A 12966-nucleotide genomic window follows, 5' to 3' on the forward strand; every position below is an offset into this window, starting at 1 on the left:
AACATACATTTTCTGGGTCCAGATCCCCTCTCTCACGGCTCTGCGGAACCATTTTCAATTCTCCTTCTCATTTTTCGATTTAGTTTTCTATTTGGGAATGAATATTTTCCAGGTCTTTCAGAACATGCCATGAAGTGGAGGGGCTTTAAATTTATGCACTGTTTTTAAAATTTCAGCTTATTCTAGGGAATATCTCAGTGATTTGAAGAAACTTTCCCTTTTGAATCAGAGGGTAGAAAATAATGTGAGAAGGGCCTCAAAGTCCTTGAAACAACCAACAAAAGTAATCTCCCTATAGTTAATGAACTTTAGGTTCTTTGTGATTAAAGCAAATATTAAAACTTTACCTCTCTCCAATCTCCTTCCCTCTTTCTCATGGCAAACAGCTAATACCAGAACAGAGACAATGTAAAAATTGAACTGAAAACTAATGCTTTCTCCAGTAATCATTCATGTCTGACCTGGGTCCTCGACCTGATAGCTTGGTGGAAGGAAGTGCAACCAGCACAGAATGATGAGACTATGGTTCTTATTGTTTCCATGATATCAGACAGCATTCATTTTAGGAAAATATCATTCAACCTTGACATTTATAGGACCCTAATGCAAAATATCCAGCTTCAGTCTCAATTTACTCTCTTTCTAGAGATTCACCTCATCATCAGGTTTTGTGGTAAGAGATTTACTAGTTATTTAAATATTTAGTCATATTAACCTGTTTTTGGTATAACTGTATAAGATACCTTCCAATCACATCTCAGAAATCCCACTACAGAACTTCTTACTTTCACTTATATGAGGAGAATGTAAATTTTACCCCTAAACTTTGAAGTTGCTGGCATCAACCCGCAGACATTCCAATTAATGCCAAAAGTTCAAAAGGAAGACTTCTGATGATATTTTTCTTTTTACAGGACTATCTCTCTTGATATAATCTATTACATAACATGAAACATGAGGATAGAGAGCTCTTTTTACAGTAAGTTGTGTGATTAAGGTGCTGTTCTATTGCTATAAGTAAGTAGTTTTTATTAATTAACTTTACTAAGCTATCTTTTTTCAACACTTACCTGTGACTATGATATATACTGATTCTTTACAGTGAAGCCCCCCTGTAGTCCTTTATTTGCATTCTTCTGTGTGTGTGTGTGTCTGTGTGTGTATGAAGAACTAGGAAAGAGAACCTTGTAAGCAAGAAACGGTCCAAGCATAAAATACTTGTTAGTATACAGGGAAGTCCATCCATTCAGGAAACGCAAGGAATAATATGGTTGTAACAATTTTTCATTCTAATTGGGTAGCCCCAAATACTATATTTCTCTTATTTTAAAGATGCTGTCTTTACTTCCTGGGTAATACATCTATTTAAAACTTAACAAAACAACAGTGTGTTTCCAAACAGAAAATATGTGTTGATATGACATTATCCCCAAATGGAAATGACACTAAGATTACCTGCAGAAAATTAACATTAATTGAAAATAAATCCCTAAGACTACTAATTGAAGTCAGCATATTCTTAAGTACATATTATATACATACAGAACCTGTTTTTGTTTTTTTTTTTAAGTTTTCAAAATGATATTTTCATTACAGTACTTTGGAAATTTCTGATGACTGCACAATGTAAGATTCTAATGACAAAAATCATTAGAATGGCGTATGAAATAAATGATTTGAACCTGCCAAAAGGATTAGTTCAGTTCAGTTGGGTCCTCTGGATAATAACTATGACACTAATTGCATAATTAGAGAAATAATGGATTCGATGGATTGTACATTACTTTTCTGTTTGTAGTTTGAGACCATTACTTTATCATTAGTTCAAAGACAACGATGGCAGTGTTGCCATGGAAACAAAGCTAAAAACAATGAAAAAATCTTAATGCTTTTGAAAGTCAATTATCATTTTAATTACAATCTTAAACACCCTTGTTGTAGGGAATCCAAGTTTTCCCTTTGAGAGCGTCTTCCAAACATATAATATGTAGGTTTTCACCATGATTTCAGTATTCATCTATATCACATTATATAAATATATGGATATTTTTGAATGTGATGGACAGGGTGTCAAGTTCAAGTGTGACTGGCTCTTACCTCCCCATTTAACTCTGAGAGAGGGATCTGAGTTTTATTTAATCTAATTTTACTAATGCAACTTAATTGTGTAAGAAGTATCTGAAGCATATGAGTTCTTGTACTTCGCACTGCTACTTTCAAGTACATTAGAATAATACTGACAACTACAGACAAGGAGTTAAACTTTGTCTCAGAAAAGTTCCTTCAAGAACTTTTTAAATGATTAGACTTATTTGTGATTAGACTTATTTGTAATTAGCCTACTGATGGCTGAAATAATTCCAAGTGATCCATGATACATTTGGTAAACCAAACTTTAAAATATGCTAAATATTTCCTTTGTTAACATCTATTAGCTATTTTTCCTTTCCCTTTATATGATGCGACAGCAAACTTTTGCATGTCTTACGAACCAGTGGCAAGGAAATGAGGTCGTATTAAGATTTTTTCTTTTTTGGTTGTTCTTTTTGAACATTACCATTTAATTGGCATCATTCCCTAAAGAGGAAGGAGACCCTCAAAACACTGGTGGATCTGAAGTTTTGAATAGTCATTGGTGCCAGAAAAAGATCATGAAGGACAAACAGGATGGGCAAATATCATTTTAAATTCTTTGTGACAGAAATACACACCCATATATGGTTCATCATCTCCTTGTGAGCTGATACACCAGGAACAGTGGTTCCTCCCTCATTTCTTCTACTAAAACTGTATTTTTATCATTAAAGCACAATCCCTCATCCCATTAGCATGTGAAATGTACAGAGCAGTCAGCTGACCTTGAGTCAATGCAATGTAGTAAGAGACCAGGCCAGGGAAACTGAGCTGTGTTTCAGACTTGCCCTAAGAGTACAGGGGAAAAGATGACGGCCCATCCTCTCCTGCAGCCCAGCGCCTGTTGGGCAGACATGGTTAACAGGATGCACTAAAAAATAAACATTTGCCTCTCAGAAGCTCATAAAAGTGTACTAGAAAAAAGTCTCTAACGTTGGATCCACACGGACTGCAGCCATTTACTTTTGGAACGGATAGAACAGAGGACCCTTCACGAAGCAGTGGATAAATAGAAAGAAATAGCCACTTCACATCTTTCAGTGTCGTATTGAAAAATGAAAAAAAAAAGGCAACATATCATATTAGGAGTCCTTGTCACTGTCCACCCCTCCATACATATCCGCGAGCTTTTTGAACCGAGGCCCCCAGTCACTAAGGTAGTCGTAGTCTTGGTCTCCATCCGTGGTCACCGACTCGAGCGAGCTGAGCGAATCGGCCACCGAGCCGGCGCCCTCGTAGGCGTAGGTGGCCAGGGAGTCGTAGGGCGGGGCGGTGGGGTCCGTGTCATTCTCCTTTAACCTTTGGTTAATGAAATCTCGGACGTCGGTGTTATCACGGGCTGCTGGAGTCCGTCGGGGTAGGAAAAGGGCTTCGGGCACAATGTCCCTGCGCGATTTGCTGTCCTCTATGGCTTCGGGATTTCTCAGGGTGCCGATATCAAAGGCCTGGGTGTCCTCCTCTCCGCCTCCTTCGTCGTTGTAACTGACAATGTTGTCTCTGATGTCCTCTTTAGAAATGATCAAAGGTTCTTTTTTCCGCTGCCGCCTGAGAGCTGCGAACAACACCACTGTCACTGGAAGCAGAAACAAAACAGCAAGGGAAGGGAAAGTTAATTTGCCGCCCAATTAACATCAGGAAGAAACACAAAGTGAAGTTTTCAAAGTTCTCCACGAAACTACTCTTGTTTAAGTTTGTACTTGCCTCAGCACCTGATCAAATCAGGGCTCTCCCCCACCCCCGCAATGGAGTAACTATATATTTGAAAGAAAGTTTTTAAGAATTTAACTAGAAGATAAAACACCTTCATGTTTTGCTTTGAAATGGCAGACTAGTTTCAAGATAAGGGGGAAAAATAATAAAAAAGCTCAACCACAGTGAGATTACTGCAAAAAGAGTGAAAATTATGCTGAACACCTGAAATGCTCTGAAACCGTTTATAAGCACAAGGCTGGCACCTTCGGGGATGTGTTGAAGGGTTTGCATAACTCCACTTCTAAAATAACTTTTGCGCACTGATGCCTTCTTTTTTTTACCGTCCCCCAAGAAAAGTGTAAAGTTAGTTTAAAGCCCAAAGTAGAGATGTGAATGTTTGCATACCTTTCTTACATATAAGTACAGATAACACCTGGAGAGACCCAGATACAATTCAGAAAGCCATTTTGGACTTCAAGATCAGCCAGTTTGAAGGGAACAGGTAATAGTACACGTGCCAGATTATTTGTGCTTAGGCTAAACAAAACAAATATATTTCTGTGGGAACTTAAAACAGAATCTTTCAGAGTTTCATATTCTGTAAGTCTGTTGACCGGAATGTTTGTTCTTTTGATTTTTCCTAATTCAAATTAGAGGCAAAGCAAGAACTGTATTTAAATAGCTCCTGATGTTTCTTCACAGCTGGCTACCTGTAAAGAGACACATCTACAAATGAGCATATGGATGAGAAAGTGAAAACATAGTGACAGCTTAGAGAGAAAACAGTCATCTGGGGCAGAAAATGCATTGTTAACCTGGGTTTGTCCAGGGGAGATTAGTACCAGTAATATCTCTTTACTCTTTCGTCCATAACATGGTCCAGTTTTTATGAGCCATGAAAATTGAATTATCACAATAACAATTATAGAATAATGGCCTTTGGTAGAGGTGCATATCTACCTATATAAAATGGATATATGCACACCCAGGTGTCTATATATTTAACATTTCAGATGTTAATGGTATTAATAATTGGTTACCTGTTGAGACGGTTCTATGCGCCAAGCACTGTGCTAAGTGCTTTACATACAGAATCTAGTTGAATTATCATAATAGGCTTGACAAAGTAGGTACCACCATTATAACTCCATTTTACATAAGGAAATTGTGGTTTAGAGATGTGATGTGTGCAAATAATTGAAATCCAGGTCAGGCAGACTAAAAAGCTTGTACACTTAATTACCATGCTTTGAAGCATATTTGGATTATAGACTATTTCACAAAGATATGCAGTTCTGCTGTTTTCAAGCATGTGGTTGTATAAATGTAAACATTCTCTTTTGCTGCCGGAGAGTATCTGGGTGCCTCATGTATCCCTTTCATATTTTTTGTTTATTCAACAAGTATTTATTTATTGCCAACTCTGTGCCAGGTAGAGTTCTAGGCAGTATTAATGAAAAAAATAGATCAAGAGTCTTGTCTGAATAAGGTAGGCAGAGGTGGTGGTGGTGGTGGTGGTGGTGGTGGTGGTGGATGGATGGATGGAAAGAGAAAAAAACAATGTGTATAATAAATAAAGAAATTATTAGAAGATGATAAGTGCAATATAAATAAGAAAAAGTAAGGCAGAGTAAGGAGGATGGGAAGGACTTCTGTATATGTTTGAGGGGCTGCATATATTTTTGTGTGTGTATGGGGGTTGAGTGCACCATTAAGGAACTAACATTTGAACAGATAGATGAAGAGTTGTCCAGGGCGCTATCTGGAGGAGAGGACAGAGCTAGGAGCAAGGCCATGGAGTGGGGTGTGTTTGGAGTGTGTGAGGTGTGGGGTCGGTGGGGAGAAAGGAGTAGAAAGGGCCATGTCAAGTGGGGCTGTGGATGCTCCATATGCCTTCGCTTTGCCCTGGGGGTCCAAGTGGTTGGAAAATTGCAGGGTTTTGGGTGGAAAGATGCTCTTAATCTACCTTTTTGTAAAAATGTTTATTTGGTTGTGCCAGGCCTTAGTTGCAGCATGCGGGATCTTCAGTCTTCATTGTGGCATGTGTTGTCTTTAGTGGCGGTGTCTTTACTTGTGGCTTGCAAACTCTTAGTTGTGGCATGCGGGGTCTAGTTCCCTGACCAGGGATTGAACCTGGGTCCCCTGTATTGGGAGCGTGGAGTCTTAGCCACTGGACCACCAAAGAAGTCCCTTGTGTCAAAGGAGATCTGTAAAAGTCGCTCAGTCGTGTCCAACTCTTTGCGACCCCATGGACGATACAGTCCATGGAATTCTCCAGGCCAGAATACTGGAGTGGGTAGCCTTTTCCTTCTCCAGAGGATCTTCCCAACCCAGGGACTGAACCCAGGTCTCCTGCATTGCAGGTGGATTCTTTACCAGCTGAGCTACAAGGGAAGCCCAAGAATACTGGAGTGAGTAGCCTATCCCGTCTCCAGCGATCTTCCCATCGCAGGAATTGAATCAGGATTTCCTGCATTGCAGGTGGATTCTTTACCAACTGAGCTAAAGGGAAGTCCCTTAATCTACCTTTTATGCTAGTTTCCAGTGTGACACAGATTTGCAAAACAGAGGGCTGTAAGTAAGGCCAGTCTTTAGAACAGAGAATAGAATCAAGCTAACTGTCTCTCAGAGAAATACATTCTGACAGACAGAGGTTCATTCCACCATTTAAGGGAAGATAGCAGGCATTTATCACTTCCTAATTCTTCCCTAGCTTAAGTTGCCTGTATCTTGTCTTTTAGTCTTATGCACACCTGAAAGTGCAGTTATCTAGAAGACAGAGGGCATGTTCAGTAATTCAAAGGCATTTGTGCACTGCCTAATTCTCCTACTGCTACAATTGCCTGTCTTTTCTTACTGGCCCGATGCACATCTAACAAATTCTTGAGAGCATAATCATCTAAAAGGAAGGTCTTTTTTTCAAAGCTAACTTTTATAAAGTGAAGGTATGACTTCTAAGCACTTGGAATAAAAACACTCTGAGAAAGAAATATGCTGTCTTCCCAGTAACTGACTCTTTCCTTTTCTCTACCCCCTTGAGGCCAGAGGACCGCAGTGAAATTTTGGGGCTGGAGTACTTGGACCAATTTGTGTTCAAATCCCGTCATAAAACTAGAAGGTAGCAAGGTATCTGAGATGAGCAGATCTAGATTCAATTAAACAATCTGACCTTTCTAAGTCAGGTTCCTTCTCTGTAAAATAGAGGCAATAACATGGTGCCCAATGCGAAAGTTATGCCAACTCGAAAGCACCAAAGAGGCACAAGATGTAGCTGTTTTTACTGTTGCTTTATTGACAAAAACAACAGATGCCACATGATCCACTTTCTTGACAGCAGATTTCCTCCTATGTCAACGCCGCTTTCTTCCTCTTACAGGCGCCCAGATTTGTTCAATCATCTCATTTTTAGTTCAAGCTCTCTTTCAGTGTGGAAGTTGCACTGCATTCTATAAGCTTGTAAAGAAAGTAGGGTACAATGTGGAAGCACCAGGGCCTGGGGGGCAAAAACCTGGGTTTGGAACTTGGTTCTATCACCTGTTAGCTGTGTGACTTAGCTTCACATCCTGGAACCTCAGCTTTCATATGTAAGATGCAGATAAATATAGACCAGATGGTTCTGAGGATTAAGTGAGAAAAAACATTTGTAAAGCCTCCTGTCCAGTGTCTAGCCCATGATGTGAGTCTAATAAAGGTTAGATCCCATTTTCTCCTTTTTAGTTAGGTACAGAATTACAAAGAGACTAGACAAGATGTGGGAAACACGGAGGCAAATTAGGAGTAATGAGGAGACGGCAAATTCATAGGAGGAAAGATGAAAAAAGAGGTCATAGGGAGCTGGTTAGAAGGAAAATAAGAGGGTGGAGAAAGTGGGTAGATGATGAGAGAAGGGAAGTATGACCTCTATGAGATGAAGACCAGCTCTTTCTCCATAGACCAGGGATCCATGGAATTCTATTTGATGCAGCCTCCAGACTTAGCCCTTCTAAAAATACCCTCTTTTACCAGGGGGCATAGTAGGGGGAAGGGATAGTTAGGGAGTTTGAGATCAACATGTACACACTGGTACATTTAAAATGGATAACCAGCAAGGACTTGTATAACACAGGGAACTGTGCTCAAGTTATGTGGCAGCCTGAACGGGAGGGGATTTTGAGGGAGAATGGGTATGTGTATAGCTGAGTGCCTTTGCTATTCCCCTGAAACTGTCACAACATCGTTAATCAGTTATACCCCAATACAAAATAAAAAGTAAAAATAAATTTTAAAAACCTCTTTTTTTTAAACCAAAAAAGAATATTCGTATCTTTCTCTCGGAAAACAACATTTACAGACTCACACCACTGGAACACTGTTTTGTCTTTGCAAACTGTCAGTTTTTATTTATCCTCATATCTTAAAATACTTCCTCCAACTCTTAGTTGACAAAGAGAATCACAGTTCTGTAGCCAGGTTTCAAGGCTCTGTGATAATTAGCAGAGTCAACCTGGGATATGAAACTCTTGAGCAGGGATCCCTAGGCTTTCTCCTCTTGGAAAAATGGAAGTCTTCCTTCCCTCTTCTCAAAGTCACTACATTGCCTTTAAAAAAAAATGACTTCCTGGTCTGCCTCTATGAAATCCAGGTTAACTCTGACTTTCTTTCCCCCAATGGTGTAGTCAAGTTTTACAAATTTTAACTTTTATTTTTTGAAGGGGTGTGTTAGCTAATATTTGATCTCTTATTTCATAACAATCAAGGGACTTTTGAGCATTCTGAGCTCAACTTGTGTGCTTAATTAGTTGGTTGGGGATAAAAATTTTTCCTTCAAATCACTGTTAGACGTTTGATTACATTCATTTCTCTTAGATCCCAGATTTATTTCCTTAGTCACGAAAGTTATTTATTTATTGAGAGTCTGAGAAATAATAGACATTGTGTATGTGGTAATCAGAGACCAATGCTAAGAAGATAGTTATTCAAGTGGGTGGATCCAAGCAAGTTTGCTGAGTTCAAGAAAATTCACCACTATTTATTTTCCTGTATGAGAGAAAAAAAGTCATTGCATTTCTCCTTCCAGTTTCTCATTGATCTTTAAACTTTACCTTGATGGAAATGGCCTTCATCATATATACTCCACACCCAACAACTTTTGTTCTTTGAAAACTGAATGTTCTCTAGGTTAAATATTAAACAACAAATGAAATGGAAAGGGTGTATTTATATTGCCCTCAAATCCCCCTGCAACTCATTCCCAGCTTGATAGACAAGAGATTCTTTTGATGGAACGACTTCCTCAGTGGGGAAAGACATGGGCAAGTTTCACAACTGTTCATTCTCCAAGCCACTTTTCAAGCAAAAACTAGTTCACGGGTGAACACGCATAAGATTCCCAGCACATTACTCACCTAGATCAGGCTGTATGCCTTAATGGGGGAGGCGGATAAATCTAGAGAGCCACAGTAACAGTGTGTGCCCCTCAGCATGGGGAGATAGGATGCAGGGAGAAGCAGTTTACCTAGTAGGGTCACGATGCACAGAAGGATGGCAATCAGAGCCCCCGTGCTCAGTCCCGTGGGGTGGACGAGGGCCTCCGCATGGCAGGACTGCATGTTCCCTTGGTGGTCACATGCACAGACCCGGACAGTCACTGTCCCAGTGCTGCTTTGGACTGGGTAGTCGTTGTCTGATATGACCACAGGCAGGAGATAGGTGCTCATCTCGTGTCTGTTATAGCCATTTTTCCGAGTAAAGATTCCCGCTGTGTTGTCTGGAACCAGAAAGCAAAGTGGTGAATGGAAGTGGAAATCATGTTATGTATGGGATCAGTTCTGATGAGACTAGATAGATATAGATACAGACATAAATAGACAGACAGGCAGCTTGGGCTCATTTACCTTTGTTGTCTTGAATGGTAAAGTTTGAGCCACTGGCTGCTTCGGGGGCCAAAGAGAACGAGAATTGGTGCCCGCTGTAAGGGTCATCCTTGTCAATGGCGCGTAGGGTCTGAATCAACTAAAATCAAAACCATAAAGTTGTCATCAAGTTTTACTAACTCAGAAGAGTTTCTTACAGCTTTGCAGTAAATTGCTTAACTCAATGATATCTAATTTTAATTTTACGATGATGGCCTCTAGAAAACTTACAATGAATCCACCCTAGGCAGAGAACTGATTGGCTGGAAATAGAGCAAGGGACAGCCCTACAACAGTATTTATTGCAGCAAATCTAAATTCATCTGTTGAAACCGATAGTACCCTCTTCCTTGTGATAACCAGAATTGTCCCCAGATATTACTAAATGTCCCTCTTGGGGGTGGGAGGGGGGAGGGGTGCGGGGCAAAATCACCTGGGTTGAGAAACATAGTCCTAGAGTGATAACAAGCTTAAAATATCTCAGCGATTTATGACAACATTGCAACTTAAGTAAAAGGAGGCACTCTTTGGAGAGCTTGCTTAGAAATGCAAGCTTGGCATATACATAAGCAATTGACTTGCTAAAGAGCTAGTTTGAATATAAAACCCACAACTTCAGAGTCCCATTTTAACGTGTATTTTAACAGTACACTTCTATTTTGACAAACTAACATAATTTTTATATCACTGGCAGAAAAGACTGATTTCAGGTGGGGACAAATGTGTTAAACAGTAAAACATTCATGAATTTGTATTACTTGTACAGATGGGCAATGTAAATAAATGAAACTATGAATTATAGGCAATTGTCAAATATGTTCTAGCTAGTACTTTTCAGTATATATGGTAATTAAAACTATCTGCTCACCAATAAAGATTTTTCCAATAAAGCAGTGACTGATATATTTTCATGGAAACTTAAGACTAATTTGGGATCAGCATCAGTCTGTGAGACTAACGAACTTTCTGTTTTTAAAAACTGTTTGTTCTCTTATGCAAGTTAAACATTCATCATGGTTCTTATTTATAGTATTAATTTTGTTGGCATTTATTTCATAGGTAATTCAAGACTTGCCCTCAGCTCTGTGTATCATCTGAATTATTAGAAGATCTAAGTTTGTCTGAGTTAACTAATTTGCTTTCTTATGAAACTCACCTGATCTGCTTTTGCTTTTTCACAGACAAAGGTTTCATAGAATTCAGCAAATTCTGGGGGGTTGTCATTGACATCTAGGACTTTAATATATAGAGGTACTCGGCTGCTCTGCTTTGGATTATCTGCAAAATGCCCAAAAAAAAGGAACAGGCATTTATATGTTGATGGGTGATCCCATTTAGATGATGGTTACTCACTCCTTTCTCATTCATACATAGTTTCGCCAAGGCTCCTGTGAGTACCACAGGGCATTATGTATCATCATAGTCACAAAAAAGTAGAATTTGGTTCTTTGGTACTTCTGGACGAGGATACACCTGAAGGAAATATATAGGGGACAAAGCTACCTTTATGTACAGTCAGTGCTGTGCTGTGCTTAGTCACTTAGTTGTATGTGACTCTCTGTGACCCCATGGACTGGAGCCCACCAGGCTTCTCTGTCCATTGGGATTCTCCAGGCAAGAGTATTGGAGCAGGTTACCATGCCTTCCTCCAGGGGATCTTCCCAAGCCAGGGATTGAACCCAGATCTCCCACATTGCAGGGGGATTCTTTACCATCTGAGCCCTCAGGGAAGCCCCAAAATACTGGAGTGGGTAGCCTATCCCTTCTTCAGGGCATCTTCCTGACCCAGGAATCAAACCGGATTCTCCTACATTGCAGGCAGATTCTTTATCAGTTGGGCTATCAGGGAAGCCCATACAGTGCAACCATATAAGAAATCCCAGATTAACACAAAATAAAGAAGAGCTATCCAGAAAAGGAATTTTAGAGGCAGATTTTTTTTTTTTTAGGGGCAGATTTTAAAGGAAGCCAGGGAAGTAGGCTTTTCTGTAGACAGAAGGAAAAAAGAATGGGACAATAATGATTGTGAATGGTTTTAGTTTTTCCAGTTTGAGAGCTAGATATTGTGTCAAGCACTTTGTTATATTATTTTATTTAATCCTTATAAACTTCTGAGATAGATATAATTATTGCTCCCATATTATAGATGAGGAAACTCATTATATTATAGATGAGGCATGGAGGAGTTAGGTAATTTGTCCACATTCACAGAGAAATTAATAATAAAGAGTGGATCCTAGATTCAAACTTGGGTCTGTCTGACCACAAAACTGAGGCTGTTCATCTCATATAATGAAAGAGCCCAATCAGTGTTTGCAGACCTGCAGTAAATGGAGTGTTTTTGCTGTCTTCTCTGATAATCTCCTGGGAAGTATGGAAGAGAGATTCCTGTTCTAAGAATCGGGGGCTGGAGTCTCTCACCTCAGCTCTTTTCATTCACTCACTCATACGTCTGTTTGTTTGTTCTCATCATAAATATTTTGTGAGCACCTAGTACTAACTTGTGCCAGCCACTATTTGGGGTGCTGGGACACATTGGGACTATAACAAAGATCCTGCTTCCTGGAGCTTTGTTCTAAAGGAGGAAGGCAAACTGTAAACACATAAATATATAATGTGCCAGATGGCAAATGCTATGGAGAAATTAAACAGGTAAAAGGGACCGGAGAGAGACGGAGACGCAGCTTTCTCTGATGAGATGCCATTTGTATAGAGACATGAATGAAGAGATGGATTAAGCCATGTGAGTGTTTCTGGCTCTTGAGGTCAAGGAAATGGCAAGTACAGTGGCCTGGAGTGAGAGAGAGCTGGTTTAATACAAGCTCTTGGCTCTTGGCATAAAAGGTACTGAAAAAGTTTGGACAATAAGATTCTTAGGTTCCTTTGCATCTAAAATACTGCTCACATTATTCTTCCAAAGTCAGAGCTTCAAAGGCGAGTTTTAAAAGGTCTTTATCGCTAGTATTTTCAAATAGATCATAGAAACAGTAAACATTAAAAACAAATTTTTAGGTGCAAAGCTTAAAACACACTTAAGGTGACTACCTCAGTAAAAAATAAAATTTCATGATGTTATAAAAATGATCCTTTTCAAGTGGGAAATAGTTTTGTAATTTTAACGCTCTAAGTATGCTCTGTCCTTGGTATGCACAGTAGTCCCTCCACATAAATTCTGAAGATCAAATTCTCACCTAACAAATGTATAATGAACAATTCTTACCCTACACAAAAGCAGTGTTTCATTTTGTCC

General features: G+C 39.4%; 1 protein-coding gene across 1 annotated transcript in view; it reads right to left on the reverse strand.

Moving 5' to 3' along the window:
• Window positions 1-3215: 3215 nt before the first annotated feature.
• The window catches only part of LOC128065955 (cadherin-6), a 60037-nt gene continuing 50286 nt past the window's right edge, over window positions 3216-12966 (reverse strand). Inside the window, exons 8-11 of the mRNA XM_052659000.1 lie at window positions 10873-10994; window positions 9699-9816; window positions 9320-9571; window positions 3216-3706 (exon numbers count right to left, since the gene is read on the reverse strand). Coding sequence (XP_052514960.1) covers window positions 3216-3706; window positions 9320-9571; window positions 9699-9816; window positions 10873-10994 — 983 coding nt within the window. The remainder of the gene's footprint in view (window positions 3707-9319; window positions 9572-9698; window positions 9817-10872; window positions 10995-12966) is intronic.

Source organism: Budorcas taxicolor, chromosome 20 (assembly GCF_023091745.1).
Source record: "Budorcas taxicolor isolate Tak-1 chromosome 20, Takin1.1, whole genome shotgun sequence".
In the NCBI taxonomy this organism is placed as follows: Eukaryota; Metazoa; Chordata; class Mammalia; order Artiodactyla; family Bovidae; genus Budorcas; species Budorcas taxicolor.